Here is a 19,063-nt window from a genome sequence, read left to right on the forward strand (position 1 = left end):
GAAATGAGAAGGAATGATTATGAGTTACTGAAATTTAAGCTCTGTGAAGGCAGTATTTTGTTGCTGTGGTTTTGTTCATCTATACAAATAGGAGCAAAATCTGGTAGCATTACATTGAAAAATAACGCTATATTAAGTTTATACTTCCCCACAAATATTTGGCAATGTTTAATGTTGTATCTTCATGCCAGGAACTTTTCTAGGATTTAGGAATAGATCTCTTAATAAAATAAACTCCCTGCCCTCATAGAACTTCATTCTAGCATAGAGACAGAAAATAATCTAACACTTCTTTAATTTGGGTTTCCCCTTTAGAGCTAGCCAGTGACCCTGACAGAAGTTTTTAAGTATTCAAGGTATAAAAGTATATATGTAATCTCTGAACTGTAAAGTTCACATACAATAATTGTACCTACAGTTGCTACATTTCAGGGCACTATCGGTCGACCTACTCTATATGACTAAAATAATCAGCAATACAGTTCAGTTGTAGTTTCTAAATGTACTAGTGGTGAACAAAGGACCAAAATGCAAGATGTCATATAAAAGAGTGGTAAAGAAATTAGTTTTTTGCTCTGTTTGACTCAGTTTTCTGCTGCATACTTACTATGATATGAGACAATGTATTCTATCTCTACAAAACTCAGGTGTTTCCTTTGTGAAATGAGAGAAATAATTAAAGGATGGCTCTGAGTATTATAGAAGATAATATGTGCATTGTACTTAACATGATACCTGGTATGTAAGATTCATTGAAATTCATGGTAGCTATTACTATTGCTAAAATGCAGATGTGTTGAAGGGGGCAAAAAGATGAGCTTTTTTTTCCATTTGGAGCAAATTTCTTAGATTTCACAACATGGATTAATTATTTTTAAACCAAACATTCCATTAGATATGGGGAATTTCCCATGACTACTATTATGATAGTAATCACCCTAAAAAGCTGATAACTTAATCTTAGCTGTTTATGTTCAGAAAAAAAAATTGAGACTACTTTGATGTATTGTTTGTGGGGAGGTTTTTAGTAATTTCAGTTTTCTTGATACATTTGTATTCTCCATGTTTTATATGTGTTATTTTTGAAAAGTAAGAATGTAATTGGAGTGGCAGTTTACAGATAAGCAAGGAAAGGAGGCAGTTAAAATAAAAGTTTTTCAATAGTAAAAACTTTATAGTGGAAAAACTGGACAAACACTACCTCAGCCAGGTGGTCAAGGTCAACATCAACAGTGCTGTCATGTTCATAATATGTACCTTTGATATGACATGAAAGTGTCACTTTACTTCTATAGTTTTCCTTCCCCCAAATCCCAAACTCCAGTCTAATGAGAAAACATCAGTCAACTCTCAATTTAGGAACATTATACAAAATACCTGAACAGTTTTCAAATCTGTCAAGGTCTCCAAAATATACAAACAGCTCACATAGCTCAATATCAAAAAAGAAAAAAAAAACAATCAAAAAATGGGCAGATGACCTAAACAAAAATTTCTCCAAAGAAGACATACAGATGACCAAAAAGTGCATGAAAAAAATGTTCAGCATTGCTAATTATCAGAGAAATGCAAATCAAAACTACAATGAGGTATCACCTCACACCAGTCAGGATGGCCATCATCAAAAATTCTACAAACAATAAATGCTGGAGAGGGTATGGAGAAGAAGGAACCATTCTACACTCTTGTTTGGAATGTAAATTGGTACAGCCACTATGGAGAATTGTATGGAGGTTTCTTAAAAAAACTAAAAATAGAGTTACCATATGAGCCTGCAATCTCACTCCTGGGCATATATCCAGAGAAAACTATAATTCAAAAAGAAACAAGCACCCCGATGTTCATTGTAGAACTATTTACAGTAATCAAGACATGGGAGCAATCTAATGTCCACTGACAGATGAATGGATAAAGAAGATATGGTATATATACAATGGAATATTACTCAGCCATAAAAAGAATGAAATAACACCATTTGCAGCAACATGGATGGATTAAATATCATCATACTTAGTGAAGTAAGCCAGACAGAGAAAGACAGTTATCATATTATATTGCTTATATGTGGAATCTGAAAAACAAAGATACAATTGAGCTTATTTACAAATGAGAAATAGACCCATAGACATAGAAAACAAATTTATGGTTACCAAAGGGTAAAGGTGAGGAAGAGGAATAAATTAGGAGGTTGGGGTTAACATATACATAGTTATATATAAAATAGATAACCAACAAAGACCTAGTGTATAGCACAGGGAACTATACTCAATATTTTGTAATAACCTATATGGCCAAAGAATCTGAAATATATATATATATATATAAACTTCAGTTTATATATATATATGTAAACTGAATCACTGTTCTGTATACCTGAAACTAACATGACATTGTAAATCAACTACACTTCAATAAAATTTTTAAAAATTAAAAAATAAACTTTCAAGGTCATCAAAAGTCAATAAAAGTATGATAATCTGTCACAGCTAAGAGGAGTCTAAGATGACATTACAACTAAATGTAATGTGGTATCCTCAGTGAGTTCCTGGAAGAGAGAAAAGACATTAAGTAAAAATTAAGCAAATCTGAATAAAGTTTGGAACTTGTTAATAATTATTTAATAATTAACAATTTGGGTTCATTAATTGTGACAAGTGTACCATATTAATGTATGATGCTTTGATAGAGGCTACTGAATATGAACTATTTGGGAACTTTCTGTACCAGCTTCACAATTTTTCTGTAAATCTAAAACTGTTCTAAAAAATAAAGTTTACTAATAAATATATAATCAAAAAAATTTTTAATTCACATAGCACATAGTTTGGATAGTTCATGACAAAATGGTGGTGTTCAAAGAAGAAGTCTTGGAAATAAACACAAAATTAAAAGTCTACTTACAAAATGGATGGAACTATGCATGTATTTTTTCTTTGTAAAAATATCAAAATTTTAGAAATATTTACACAGTCAAAATAAAGGCAAAAGAAAATAAAAGTAAAAGCAGAAGATTTTTAAGTCATATCAAATGGATACTGTTGTCTACACTTGGCCAAAATTTTGCATCAAAATTAGTATTTTTATCTTGTGATTTTCTAAATATGTAACAACTGGTAGAACTTAGACCTGGCAAATGAGAGCAGACAGTAGTAAACAGTGCTCATAACTATATAACACCTAAATATTAGAGTGGTATTTCTGAAACAGAATGTCAGCTCAGCCCAAAGACAAAACGTTTAGATTGAGTACCTGAAGTCTTGCTATGTTACACAATGGGAAGAAAATTATATTACAAAAACAGATACAATGCAAGTTTCCCAGACCAGATAATCTCAACAACTATAAAGCCCTAAATCTATACCAGCCATAAACCTAAAGGAAGGAAGGAAGGAGGGAGGGAGGGGCATTACATTTCTTCCTGGCCTCACTGTCTCGCTTGCTGTCACTTGGGACTCCCCTTGCTCTTTGACTATGAAATTTGGTATATACATCTCCTCCTTTGGATAGCTTCCTATGCATCCTTCAAGACCTGCTCAAAAATCACTTTTGCCAAGAAGTCTTTCATGAAACTACCAGAAAGAGTTAGCTGCCCCTCATCTGAGTCCCCATAGTATTGTGTTCATTTTGTCACTCCTTCAACAAACACTTAGCAATTACCTACTGTATTCCAGGCCTGTATTTGTATCTCTGTACCATCATTTCCTGAACTCTATGACAGCCATGTCTGATTCCCCTGTTAGACTCAGACTAGTGCTTGTTGGTCTCCTAAAATGAATGAGAAAAAGGAATCAGCAGTTACTCCTCACGGCCTGCCTTGTTTGAGGTGTGTCCTATTATAAACCATACTTTACAAATGTGATAAACGAGACACGAGAATGCAAGGTAACATGTCTGAGGTAATACTGCTGCAAAATTTTCTTCTTTAGCCTTTTGATGCAATGGATTACACTGATTATTGAATGTTTAGACAGCTTTGAATACCTGGGATAATCCTAGTTGGTTATGGAGTACATTCTTTCTATATATCTTTGGATGCAGTGAGCTATAATTTTGGTTAGGATTTTTGCAGCTACCCATGAGATATATCGGACTGTAGTTTTCTTGTCTTTTTCTGGTTTTGTTATGGGGGTAATTCTGGTCTCGAAGAATGAGTGAGGAAGTGTGCCCTCTGTTTCTCTTTTCTGGAGATATATATATATATGGGATCATTTCTTTCTTAAATGAAAAGAGATAAAGAGATATGGGATCATTTCTTTCTTAAATGATTGGTAGAGTTCACCAGTGAAAAAATCTGGGCCTGGTGCTTTCTCTTCTGGAAGGATAATTATTGTTTGAATTTCTGTAATAGATATGGGCCTATTAAGATGATCTATTTCTCCTTGTGTCAGTTTTGGTATGATGTGTCTTTCAAGCATTAGTCCATTTCATTCAAATTGTCAAATTTGGGATCATACAGTTTTTCATAATAGTCTACTATATTTTAAAATGATGGTCCCTCTTTCATTTCTGGTGTTGGCAACTTATGTCTTTATATTTATTCTTAGCCTGGCTAGAAGTTTATTGATTATATTAATGTTTTCAAAGAACCACCTTTTTGTTTCATTAATTTTCTCATTGTCTCTATTGATATTTCTCTATTTTTTATTTTAAGATTCATTAATATCTGCTTTAAGTTTGTTACTTCTTCTTTCTTTTGGTTTATACTGCTCTTCTTTCTCTAGTATCCTAAGGTGAAAGCTTACATTTTTGGTTTTAGATCTTTATTTTTCTAAAACATGTGCATTCAATGCTATAAATTTCCCTCTAAGCATTGCTTTCACTGCATCTCATAAATTTTGATAGGTTTTATTTCAATTTTCACTAAGTTCAAATTATTTTTAATATCTCTTGGCATTTCTTTTTTGACCCATGTGTTATTTACAAGTGTGTTGTTTGTTTAATCTCCAAATACTTTGGGATTCTCTAGCCACTTTGTTATTGATTTCTAGTTTATTTCCATTGTGTTCTGAGAGCATACTTTGGATGATTTCAATTCTTTTAAAATGTGTTTGAGGTGTGTTTCATGTCCCTGAATGTGATGTATCTTGGTGAATGTTCCATGTGAGCTTGAGAGGAATGTGCAGTTGACTCTTAAATAACACGGGTTTGAACTGGGCAGGTCCACTTATACCTGGATTGTTTTTAAGAAATATATAGTCAGCCCTTTAAATTCTTGGGTTTCGCATCTGTGGATTCAATCAACTTGGATTGAAATTTCCATTCATTTTACTACTACATTTTATATGAGGGACTTGAGCATCAGCAGATTTTGGTATATGCAGGGGCTCCTGGGACCAATCCCCCTCAGATACCAAGGGATGACTGTATTCTTCTGCTGTTGGATAAGTATTTTATAAATGTCAATTAGATACAGTTGATAATGATGGTGGTTCTGTTCAACTGTATGCTCACTGATTTTGTGTAAGCAGAATCTGTCAATTACTGATAGAGGTCTGTTGAGGTCTCCAACTATAATAATAGAGTTGTTTATTTCATCTTGCCATTCTATCTGTTTTTGCCTCACTTATTTTGGTACTTTGCTGTTATGCACGTACACATTAAGGATTAAGTCTTCTTAGAAAATTGACCCCCTTATCCTTATGTAATGCCTCTCTCTATCCCTGATAATTTTCCTTGTTTGAAGTCTGCTTTGCCTGACATTAATATAGCTACTCCAGCTTTCCCTTCATTAGTGTTAGTGTGGTATAGTTTTCTTCATCACTTTACTTATAATCTATGTCTTTCTTTTTAAAGTGGGTTTCTTGCAGACAACATATAGTCAGTTGTTTTTTTTATCCCCTCTGTCATTTTCTGTTTTTAATAGTTGCATTTAATCCATTCACATTTAAAGTGATTATGTGTATAGTTGGATTAATCTCTCCCCTTTCTGTACTGTTCCCTATTCATTGCACTTCTTCTTATTTTTTTAATATTCTACCCCTTTTCTGCCTTATCTGATTTAATTAGGCATTTTATATGATTCTATTTTCTCTCATTTCTTAACAAATCAGTTATACTTCTTTTTAAAAAATGATTTTAGTGGTTGCCCTAAGGATGGCAACATGTATTTACAACATGTATTTATAAGTCCACTTCTAAATAGGTCTATATTATTTTATGAGTGTGTAGGTACCTTAAAATATTTCATATTCATCCCTTCTAACATTGATGTCACTCATTTCACTTATCAATAAGCTATACTCATCCAGTATATTGTTGCTGTTGTTAGTTTGAACACTTATATATTAAATCAAGTAAGAAAAATAAAAGGGTTTATTTTACCTTTATGTGTTCCCTCTCTAATGCCCTTCATTTCTTTACATAGATCACAGTTTCTAACCTGCATCATTTTCTTTCTCTGAACTTAAAAAAAATTAAACTTCTTTAAACATTTTTTGAAAGGCACATCTACTGGTGAAAAATTCCTCATTTTTGTTCATTTGAGAAAGTCTTTATTTCTCCTTCATTTTTGAGGAACAATTTTCCTTAATACAGAATTCTAGCTTGGTGATTCCTTTATTTCAACATTTTAAATATTTTGCTCCACTCTCTTTTTGCTTGCATTGTTGATGACAAGAAGTCTACTATAAATCTTATACTTCTTTCTTCATAGGTAAGGTGTTGTTTTTCTGTGTGTGTGTTTCAAGATTTTTTCTTTGATTTTCTGTAGTTTGAACACAACATGCCAGGTGAAAGTTTTTTTTATTATTTATCCCACTTGGACTCCTCTGAGTCCTTGATCTATGGTTTGGTGTCTGTCATTATTTTTGAAAAATTCTTAGCTATTTTCACCTCACAAATTATATCAATCTTGTGAACTGAAATCCCATGTTTTTTATTACCAATTCATACTCTCCTCTAATAAGCCATTCATCATAGAAGACCTGCCACCTTACACTTCCTCTAGATCCACCTCTGCTGAGACCATTGCATCAAAGTGAGAACTAATCTCAAACTGATTTTTCCAATTTTCTCTTTGCACAGTGCTGAGTAGTGGGAACTTTAATTGTAACTGATCAATTTTTGTCTTTTATATAGTGTGCAGAATGTTTATTTGCACAAAACATAAATAACGTGTGTATATATATGTGCATGTATATGTTTTATATATATATATATATATATATATATATATATATATATATATATATATAAATGTTATGATTCCTTGCTTGGAAGGATGGAATCTAGGGCAACAAGAAAAGGGGGAGTGAGACATGGTCTTCCTCTTATCTTTACCTTTTTTTCTCTCCTTTTCTTTTTTTACCTATTTATTTAATTCATCTCCTGCTACAAGAAAAGTGATGGAAAATCAGTCTACTGGTCATCATTTGATGCAAATAAAGAACATGGGCTTAAGGTCCTATATATTTTACTGGTCCATGTGCAAGAATAGTCCAAATCTGAGCTGTGGTCCATGATGTAGAACAATGGTCCAGCTTTTCTTTATTCATCTTCATTGCAGGTCAAAAGTGGCTTCAAATGAGGGTTATGGAATAAAGAATGGTTACCGTATCTCTAGGAAAAGGGCTTGGACCTGATGCAGAGATGGGGATAGGCAAAAACTTGGGTTCTTATGTTTTCTCTGGTGCAAACAGGAAGGCATTCAGCAAGCTGACTCCCACCCTGGAGAACATGACAAAGTAAATAGGGGCCTTCCAAGTGTGAGCTAAGCCCTCCTTGCTTGAGGCACCTCTAGACATGGGAAGCCCCAGATGTGGTTGGGACATGCCTAGAACCCTGGAAACCCAGAGTCTAGCCATCACTCCATTTTTGACCTGATTCAAAGCTATCATTGCCTCTTTATTATTCTAGAGATTATAAAGAAATTATTATTCCTGATTAAAAACAGAATTATCAAATTTAAAATCATTGTGATAGCAGTAAGCAGCAAGTTATATTCCTTAGAAAATCAATGCAATGAAATACATACTCGGCATACATACATACTCAATTTTTCTCAGAATTCAGAAGAAAATAATAGAAACTAGGTGTGACGAGAGAATAGTTAAGTGAAAGAAGGTGGAAAATAAAATCCAATCTACAGAAAATTGTAACTTCATGAAACAGTCACTTTTACAAATTACAAGATTTTTTTTTAAATCCAGAAAGTGACATAGTTATTTATCAGTTACTAGTTTCAGATCCCTTTCAACATTTCTGAAGGCACAAGTCAAGATGAAGCTGATAATTGCCCAACATTTGATCTGATAAAAACATAATGCTGCAAACGAAGGAGAACTTTCCTCTGGTGAATGGTGGACTGAGGGGGGAAAAATGAAGCACGTTTTCACCTCATGGAACTAAGAATGCATGAAGAAACGTTGATAAAATATTTGATTAACTTAATCACAGATGTTCACAAACTGAGTTGTAAATAGATATTTATGGTTTTCCAAAGCAACCAAAGCAGCCGCCCATCTTCATGGGATCAGCCTAGTGAGTATCAAAATTATTTAATACACTCTATCCCCTACTGTCAAAAGTGAATACTCTCAAGTGCTTGGCCTTTTGTAGAATAGTGGTTAAGGACAAACTTGAAATGTGTTTTCTCTTGTCCAGCAAGTTAACATTTACTTTTAAGTTTCTGTTTTCTCTCGAAGGACCTACTCTTTTCTTGATGGTAAGTTATTCTCTTTAAGGACACGCTGTCCCCCCGGCCCCTCCCCTCAACTACAGTAGTATACTTTATTCAGAGATTTCTGTAGGTCACAAATATCATGATATGATAATGCAAAATACATATGTACATTTTAGTTAGCAGATGGTTGGTCTCCTTATATAGATTTTAAAATACAAATCAAAATAAAATTCAGATGGAATAAGGACTTAAATATATAGAGCATAAAATTACTGAAATAATACAGGAGATAACAAACTGAGCTACACAATAAAAGCAGACATAATGACTTGGTTAAACACCAAAAGCTTCAAAAAGTTTAAACAAATCTCAAAATAGAGAAATAACTTCTGCAATGCAAAATAATCAATATAGGGGCAAGAGATTTCATTAAAAAATAAAGGTAAATATTATATTGAATAAATGCCAGGAAGAAGAAATTCAGGAAAGCAAATGTAAAAAATGTGATAAATACAATGAAATGCTCAAACTAACCAGTGTTCAACAAAACAAAATTTAAAATAAAAATAATATGAATGTTTTGTCTATACGTTTAATTCATGAAATTTGTTAAATGTAAACTATTCAAATTGATGGAAATATAAACATTGGACTAATATTCTGAATTGTTTTGGATTTTGCTTTCTATTTGATGGTAAGATTTAGAGACTTTTTCATGTTTATAGATTTATAACTTTTTCAAAATACCTTCATAGCACATATTCTGGATTCTTCATAATTTATTTGTCATTCTTATGGGGATTTCGAGTTGTCCTCACTTGGTTGCTATGCCAGCAATTCTATATGAGAAAACCTTATCCATACAATTTGGTTTCGATGTGTTTTCTTAGCACTCATTAATTCTCCTGAAGAAACCTGCTCCTTTTCCCAAACTTTAATTCAGGAAACACAAGGATAGTCACCTAATTTTAGAACTTTGTTTTGTGTTATTGAGATCTGTATTGTTAATCTTATGATCTCACAGTTCTTCCTCAGTTTGGTCTTATTTCCTTATGCTAACAAAATCTTCTTTTGAGAGCTAAAAAATATTTTTTATTCTTACTGAAGATGCACTTAAAATATTTTTCATTAACTTTTACTTTTGTTGTTGGCACCAAATTACTGAGAAAAGGGCAAAAGAAACAACTTTATTCAGCCATATATAATTACAAATCAGTTTGTTGATATTTAGTAATATTGGTTCTTATTATCCATTATCCTAAATTAAAATTTAGTATATTTACAGACGATCAGAAACACTAGGAAGTTAAAATTGCATATTATTTCTTTGCTCTTGAAATTACATTTGATAAGCTTTTGTATTTTTTAAGGAACAATCTGTGTCTTCAGCACTTTTTGATGTAGCATTACATTAAGAACATTTTCCATGTTATTAAATATTTTTTGAAAGCATGTTAATACCTACAAAACATTCCATCTTATGCAAGTACCACATAATTTATCTGTGCCTTTATTACTTGATATTAAATGTGTTTCTAATTTCTTCTATCCCCAAACATTCTATAATAAGCATTCTTGCACATTAATCCTTGTTAATTGCTTTATTTCTTTAAAATAATTATTATAATGCTATATAAGTAAAGTATGCTGTGGGCACTCAAAACCATAGAGGAAACAGTACATCTAAATGTATTAGTGTTTAAGAATCGTAACACATCAAGGGGGATTTTAAGTGAATGAACCTAGTGATTAATTTTAAGAACATAAAACTTGAGACAACCAGATATTATGTGCTCCCTAATGTGAAGAAATAAGAAGTGTAGCACATCAACTATGAAGAACTCTTACCAATCAAATCTGAATCAAAACTAGTTCCCAATCACTAATTTGTTAAAAAAGAAAAACATGAAAATCGGAGAAATATGTTAAAAATAAAACAGGAAAAAAGATAAAAATAAAACAGGAATACACACAGAAAAATGCAAAATTTTTTTAACTCTACAAGGCAAATGACCACCCACAAGGAAGAATAAACTTCATGGAGAAAAGAGAGAGGGACAACCTATAGATTTAAAGACAAGAGACAGGAAGCATCATTAAAAAGTTCAGGGGCTTCCCTGGTGGCGCAGTGGTTGAGAGTCCGCCTGCCGATGCAGGGGACGCGGGTTCGTGCCCCGGTCCGGGAGGATCCCACATGCTGCGGAGCTGCTGGGCCCGTGAGCCATGGCCGCTGGGCCTGTGCGTCCGGAGCCTGTGCTCCGCAACGGGAGAGGCCACAACAGTGAGAGGCCCGTGTACAGCGAAAAAAAAAAAAAAAAAAAAGTTCAGTAGTGTCTCTACTTTTCATTTTAGGGCTGGAGATAGAAAATACTGTTACAGAATTTATCTAGCTGAAAACAATGTCCATGAATGGACTTTAAAATAGTAGAGTCTAGGTGGCAGCAGTTAACTGTCAGTGACCAGGTGGTACTTAACCACATATGTTGTGATCACTAGCAAAGTTGGAGTAATAGCCCTGGGAACCAGATACACAGGTGTGGGGCCTTTAGGGACTTTCCACCCCCTCACTTGTTCCCGTAAACCAATTCTTCTCCCTATCGTGCGCCACTCCTTCTCCCTATCGAAACCAATTCTTCTCCCTATCGTGCGCCACTCCTTCTCCCTATCGAAACCAATTCTTGGAGTTTTTCAGTTGACGGGGACTTTCCAGACAGCGGGTAATTTTCCAGTTGCCCGTAACAGGTATACGCCCTAACCGCCACAATGAACAAACAACTATAACGGCCAGAAGGTGGGACAAAAGTTCCTAAGCCAATGAATTCAAAAGTCACCACATTTACCCAATCATTGTGAGAATATACCCGCCCTATGAGTAAATAAACCTATAAAAAGTATGTGATTCCGCTTTTAGGGGTTCCCCATCGGCCTCCTGCGTGAGGTTCAGGGAACCCCGGTGCATCGGCTCCTAATAAACCTCTTGCGTGTTGCAGCGGCTCTCGACTCTTGGCGGTTCTTGGGCGAGTTGGAATTCCTCGTAGACCGTTTGGGTCTAACATTTGGGGGCTCGTACGGGATCCCCACTCGCCCCCGGGTCACAAGAACATCGGGAGTCGGAGGTATCAGGTAGGCTCGAGCCCAATTGTCTATTTGTTTGTCGTTTGTTTGTTGCTAGCCGCCATTAGGAAAAAGCCGTGCGAACCGGCTTGCTGTGGAATCTGTATTGGACTCCTGGCTAGGCAGACGTGCCGAAAGCTGGTGTCCACGGGCCCCGGGGGACGCCCTGGTGGTCCATCTGGAAGGAGAAACAAATTTTGTCTCCCCTTCATCTGGTTCTGGCAGGTTATATAAGCTGCCATCTGAATTTGAGTTGGTTTCGGGTTTAAGTTCGCGGCGGCAATATCAATGTGTGTCTTTTGAAATTTTATTGTTTTTCTATACTATTATCTTTCTTTTGACGGACGACAATGGGACAAACTATGACGACTCCTCTTTCTCTTACCCTAAGCCACTGGACCGAAGTTAGGGCTAGGGCCCACAACCTTTCGGTAGAAGTAAGGAAAGGAAAATGGCAAACGCTGTGTACCTCTGAGTGGCCTACATTTCAGACAGGGTGGCCACCCGAAGGATCTTTTTTGTTAGATAAGGTTGGGCTAGTCAAGTCTAGGGTCTTTAACACAGGATCCCACGGACACCCAGACCAGATACCATATATCCTGGTCTGGGAAGATCTAGTTCTCTCCCCGCCTCCGTGGGTCCGGCCCTTTGTTTCCTCAACAGGCACGTCTGCATGCGCTCCAGCACAATCGGAGATATTGGCCCTGAAGAAAACCCCAGACACGGAAAAGTCATCTGCTGCCCCGGACCCGCCAAAGGCGATATATCCTGACCTGCAGTCTGATTTGCTTCTTCTAGATTCCCCACCTCCTTATCCTCCGGCCCTAAATCCCATGTCGCCCCTAGGACCTCCAGCTTCACAACCCTCCGCACCAGTAGGGCCACCTGTTATGGCGGAAAGGGGGGGTCCCTCGGCGGGCACCAGAAGCCGGAGGGCTGTTTCCCCGGATTCTACTGCTTTACCCCTTAGAGAATATGGCCCCCCCGATAACCACGGGAATAGGCCCCTTCAGTACTGGCCCTTTTCCTCTGCAGATCTTTATAATTGGAAGATGCATAACCCTACTTTCTCTGAAAACCCACAGGCTCTTACTGCTCTAATAGAGTCTCTTGTCTTCTCCCACCAACCCACCTGGGATGATTGTCAACAGCTCCTCCAGACTCTCCTCACAACTGAGGAGAGGCAACGGGTTCTCCTGGAGGCTAGAAAGAATGTGTTAGGCGCCAATGGACAACCTACCCAGTTGCCTAATGAGATTGATGCCGGTTTTCCACTCGTCAGGCCGAATTGGGACTTTAATACCCTGGAAGGTAAGGAGCACCTGAAAATGTATCGCCAGGCTCTGGTGGCGGGTCTCCATGGAGCGGCCAGGCGCCCCACGAATTTGGCTAAGGTAAGAGAGGTAACTCAGGGGCCCCAGGAATCGCCAACCGTGTTCCTAGAACGCTTAATGGAGGCTTTTAGACGATTCACTCCTTATGATCCAACCTCTGAGGAACATAAGGCCACCATAGCAATGGCCTTTATTGACCAGGCGGCCCCTGATATTAGAAAGAAGTTACAAAGGCTGGATGGCCTACAAGGTTTCTCCCTTCAGGACTTAGTAAAAGAGGCAGATAAGGTATATAATAAGAGGGAGACAGAAGAAGAAAGAGAAAAAAAAAAGCAGAAGGAACAAGAGGCTCGTGAAGTAAGATGAGATAAGAGGCAAGAAAGACATTTGAGTTAGATACTGGCCACTGTAGTCAGAGGAGGAAACAGTAGAGACAGAAATAGACAGGAAGGGCGAACAACGGATAAAAGGCGGCCATTAGACAAGGACCAATGTGCCTACTGTAAAGAAAAAGGTCATTGGGCAAGAGAATGCCCTAAAAAAAGGAACGGGGGAAGGATCACTAAGCCTTTTCATCTGTACGTGGCCGAGAATAAAGGTATTGCAAAGGGAGTACTAACTCAGAAACTGGGCCCCTGGAATCGCCCGGTTGCGTACCTGTCAAAGAAATTGGATCCTGTGGCAGCAGGATGGCCCGCCGCGGGTCCGAGCGGAGCGGCGCGCCCGGTGCCACCGCGGGCCGGGGCGCGGAGCGTGGGGCGGCCCCGGCGGCTCCGCGCGATGCGCCGCTCGAGCACGGACGAGTCCACGTACCGGCGCAGCCCGTCGCCGCCGGGCAAGGAGCCGGGCTTCGCGCGCGGCGGCCCCTTCTTTGGCCTGCACGCCAACCCTGGCCCCAGGGCGGCCCAGGCGCGCTACACGTCGCCCAAGGGCAGCAAGTACGTGGTCTTCTACTTGGACCTGTCCTTCATCTTCCTCCTAGAGCTGAAGCGCTGCAGCATGGCGCGCGGCTGCCTGCAGGGCGTCAAGTACCTCATGTTCGCCTTCAACCTGCTCTTCTGGCTGGGAGGCTGCGGCATCCTCGGCGTCGGCATCTGGCTGGCGGCCACGCAGGGGAACTTCGCCACCCTGTCCTCCTCCTTCCCGTCCCTGTCAGCCGCCAACCTGCTTATTGTCACCGGCACCTTTGTGATGGCCATCGGCTTTGTGGGCTGCATCGGGGCCATCAAGGAGAACAAATGCCTTCTGCTCACTTTCTTCGTGCTGCTGCTGCTGGTGTTCCTGCTGGAGGCCTCCCTCGCCATCCTCTTCTTCGCCTACACCGACAAGATCGACAGGTATGCACAGCGGGACCTGAAAAAGGGCCTACACCTGTATGGCACCCCGGGTAACGTGGGCCTCACCAACGCCTGGAGCATCATCCAGACAGACTTCCGCTGCTGCGGGGTCTCCAACTACACTGACTGGTTCGAGGTCTACAACGCCACGCGCGTGCCTGACTCCTGCTGCCTGGAGTTCAGCGAGAGCTGCGGGTTGCACGCGCCCGGCACCTGGTGGAAGGCGCCGTGTTACGAGACGGTGAAGGTGTGGCTCCAAGAGAACCTGCTGGCCGTGGGTGTCTTCGGGCTGTGCACAGCACTGGTTCAGATCTTGGGCCTGACCTTTGCCATGACGATGTACTGCCAGGTGGTGAAGGCTGACACCTACTGTGCGTAGGCTGCCAGCTGCCCGCCACCCCTGCTTCGCTGCCGAAGGACGTCGCCCCTGGGGAGATGACCGTGTCCCCACCTGCGTCTCCCGTTACAGGACCTCTCACCAGCCCAGGCATGGGGGTGGGAGGACCGGGCAGCCAGAGCCCCCAGGGCTGCCAGCCAGGCCTGTGAGCGCCGCCGCACGGCCGGGGCTGCAGTCGGGAGGGGCTTCTGGCGCTTCTTACACCCAGGTACCCTCCAGAGCAGTGTGCTCCCCCGCAGCCCTGTGCAGGGCGGGGGGCTGGGGTGGGAGGTGAGGGACTGACCACTGGTCCTGGTGCTCGAGGCGGGTCTGCAGCCCCGTCCACCCACATTCCACAGCGGGGCCGCGGCCGGCTCTGCGTGCGTCTTAATAAAGTGTGTGGGCAGCAAAAAAAAAAAAAAAAAAAAAAAAAAAAATTAATTAAAAACAAAGAAGAAATAATGGCACTGCTAGCTGCCCTCATGCTCCCCACTAAAGTCAACATCATTCATTGCCCCGGACACCAGAAGGACAATACCCCGGTGACAAGAGACAACAACATGGCAGATAGGGTGGCACGAGAAGTGGCTCTACGGGAAATCATACTAGAACTATCAGATGAGAGTCCTGGGAAACCAAATGATAGGGGAACAATTACCCCAGCCATAACTAAAGTAACATTATCTCCTCAACAAACAAAATCCATGCTACAACAGATTCACAGATGGACACGCTTGGGAACCAAAAAGATGGTGTCCCTACTACACAAGACAGGTTATGATACCCCTGGACTAACTAAATTAGCTGAGCAGATTGCACGAGAGTGCATTCCATGCCAACAGGTAAACTCCCATAAAGGAAAACTTGAGGTCGGAAAAAGGCTCAGAGGAGACCGCCCAGGAGCCTATTGGGAGGTCGACTTCACTGAAATACGCCCTGGAAGGTACGGTAACAGGTATCTTCTAGTTTTTATAGATACCTTCTCAGGATGGGTAGAAACTTTCCCGACGAAAAAGGAGACAGCTACTGTGGTGGCCAAAAAGATCTTAAAAAAAATTTTCCCCCGGTTCGGGGCACCAAAGGTAATAGGATCAGATAATGGTCCCGCCTTCGTCGCCCAGGTAAGTCAGGGTGTGGCCAAATACCTGGGGACTGATTGGAAATTACATGGTGCCTATAGACCCCAGAGTTCAGGACAGGTAGAGAAAATAAATAGAACTCTAAAAGAGACGCTAACTAAATTGTCCATAGAGACTGGCGGTACAGATTGGACGGTGCTCCTTCCCTTAGCCCTGTTCCGGGCTAAAAATACCCCCTCCCGCTATTATCTTACTCCATTTGAAATACTATACGGGGCCCCACCTCCTCTTTTTACACTAAGGGAGAAATTAAGTCCTGACTGCCAAAATAACACTGACTTATATGCTAGGCTGTTGGGACTCCAGTTGGTCCAAAAGGAGGTGTGGTCCCAGCTGGCAGAGGCTTACCGACCAGGAACACCAGCAGAGGCTCATCCCTTCCAAGTCGGAGATTCCGTGTACGTCCGTCGGCACCGAACCCAGACTCTAGAGCCTCGGTGAAAAGGACCATACATCGTCCTGCTCACCACCCCCACGGCTATAAAGGTAGACGGCATCGCTGCGTGGATCCACGCTTCACACGTGAAGGCCGCACCAGCATCTGCAACATCGGAATGGCGAGCCCAAGAGACCAGCAACCCGCTCAAGCTCAAGCTTCTGCAATCATCAGATTTATAACTTTAACTTTGTTACCCCTACTGACTGTGAGTAATTTTAGTCCTCACCTGCCCCAGCGTTTAACCTGGCAGGTAATTTCCCAGACTGGAGATGTAATATGGTCTGTTAACAATATCGCTCCCGCATGGACCTGGTGGCCAAACCTTTTTCATGATGTTTGTAAACTGGCCATAGGGGCTCCCGGTTGGGATTTAAAAGACTATTATGATCAACATAATGTTCCAAAAATTTTATCAACTAGAGCTGATTCCTCCGGAAAGGGTTGCAAAAACGGGATTCGGAGGACTGGGCTCAGAGCTCCTGCTTTCTACATATGCCCCGGGTTCCATCGCCACAGGTCCCTTAATTATAAATGTGGAAAAACTGAAAACTTTTATTACAAAAGCTGGGGATATGAAACCACAGGAGACACCTATTGGAAGCCCACCTCTGGCTGGGACTTTATTAAGGTGACAGCCAATTATACACACCCAACCAACCCCTTAACTTATAGGCCTAAATGTACTAAATGGTGCCATCCCCTTAAGATTTCTTTTAGTGAACCAGAAAAAAAAGATAAAAAACTGGATAAATGGCCATTCATGGGGAATCAGGTTTTATAAAGAAGGATATGATGATGGATTACTAATGACCATCAAACTAAAAATTGAAACCCCTACTCCAGTTCCTATAGGCCCCAACCCTGAGATAGGGCACTCTTTGCTACCTTTGGCCCCTCCCACAGCATTACCAGAGATAAGAAACCAAACTTTTGAGCCAAAAGAAATGACAATCAAGCCCAAGACCCCCCCCCCCCCGAGACCAAATGCTCTCATTGGTCCAGGCGGCTTTTGAGGTTTTAAATGCCACAAACCCGGAGGCTACCAAATCATGTTGGCTTTGCTATGCTGCTCCTCCCCCTTATTATGATGCTATAGGATATAATTCTAATTATAATAATGTTAACACTCCAGATCAATGTCGATGGAAACAAGAAGAAAATAGTAAATTGACCCTGGCCTCAGTATTAAAAAACGGTACATGTGTAGGAACGCCCCCCTCGTCCCACCGACATCTTTGTGCCAATTTAAGCCTCCCACAGGGCTCAGGGTATCTCCTCCCTCCTCCGGATGGATGGTGGGCATGTAACACAGGATTGACCCCCTGCATTTCTTTAGAGGTCCTTAAAGCTTCAACCGATTTTTGTGTGTTAGTTCAGCTAGTCCCCAGACTCATTTATCATTCAGATTCATCCTTTCTAGATGAATATGAGGGCAGAAAAAGGTTTAAGAGGAAACCCATAACACTCACCCTGGCTGTACTCCTAGGACTAGGAATGACAGCCGGGGTAAGAACAGGTGCAACAGCCCTCATTCAACAACCCCACTATTATGATGCCTTAAGACAAGCTGTAGATGTTGACCTCCGGGCGTTAAAAAGTTCCATAACTCAGTTAAAAGAATCCCTCACCTTGCTTTCAGAGGTGGTAATGCAAAACAGGAGGGGATTAGATCTGCTGTTCCTTAAGGAGGGCGGACTATGTGCTACACTAAAAGAAGAATGCTGTTTTTATATTGATCATTCTGGGGCTATTACCAAAACTATGGACAAACTTAGGGAGCGCCTGGACAAAAGACAACAGAAAAGGGAAAATCAAAAAGGGTGGTTCCAATCATGGTTTGATAAATCTCCCTGGCTTACTACTTTAGTTTCCACCTTGTTAGGGCCCCTCATTATTTTACTGTTGCTCTTAACTTTTGGACCATGCATTCTGAATCGCCTGATAGCCTTTATTAGAGAACGCATTAGTACGGTACAAGTTTTAATGCTAAGGCAACAATACCAAAACTCGCAAAAAGAAACTGAAATTCCATGATTGAAATTAGTTACAAAAAAAAAAAGGGGGGGAATGTGGGGCCTTTAGGGACTTTCCACCCCCTCACTTGTTCCCGTAAACCAATTCTTCTCCCTATCGTGCGCCACTCCTTCTCCCTATCGAAACCAATTCTTCTCCCTATCGTGCGCCACTCCTTCTCCCTATCGAAACCAATTCTTGGAGTTTTTCAGTTGACGGGGACTTTCCAGACAGCGGGTAATTTTCCAGTTGCCCGTAACAGGTATACGCCCTAACCGCCACAATGAACAAACAACTATAACGGCCAGAAGGTGGGACAAAAGTTCCTAAGCCAATGAATTCAAAAGTCACCACATTTACCCAATCATTGTGAGAATATACCCGCCCTATGAGTAAATAAACCTATAAAAAGTATGTGATTCCGCTTTTAGGGGTTCCCCATCGGCCTCCTGCGTGAGGTTCAGGGAACCCCGGTGCATCGGCTCCTAATAAACCTCTTGCGTGTTGCAGCGGCTCTCGACTCTTGGCGGTTCTTGGGCGAGTTGGAATCCCTCGTAGACCGTTTGGGTCTAACATTATTGTTCATATTAAGAACATTTATTTGAAATGTCTTACATAGCATTCTAACACATCCTGAAACAGTGTAGTTTCTCTTTAGCTGCTGTACTACCTCTCTACCCTCCCTCAATAA

General features: G+C 40.4%; 1 protein-coding gene across 1 annotated transcript; it reads left to right on the top strand.

Moving 5' to 3' along the window:
- Positions 1-14,058: 14,058 nt before the first annotated feature.
- On the top strand, positions 14,059-14,784 carry LOC136124752 (tetraspanin-4). Its single transcript, XM_065879549.1, has one exon. It carries the CDS (start codon positions 14,068-14,070, stop codon positions 14,782-14,784), a length of 717 nt encoding a protein of 238 aa, XP_065735621.1. The 5' UTR covers positions 14,059-14,067.
- The last annotated feature ends 4,279 nt before the right edge of the window (positions 14,785-19,063 follow it).

Source organism: Phocoena phocoena, chromosome 6 (assembly GCF_963924675.1).
Source record: "Phocoena phocoena chromosome 6, mPhoPho1.1, whole genome shotgun sequence".
Taxonomy (NCBI): Eukaryota; Metazoa; Chordata; class Mammalia; order Artiodactyla; family Phocoenidae; genus Phocoena; species Phocoena phocoena.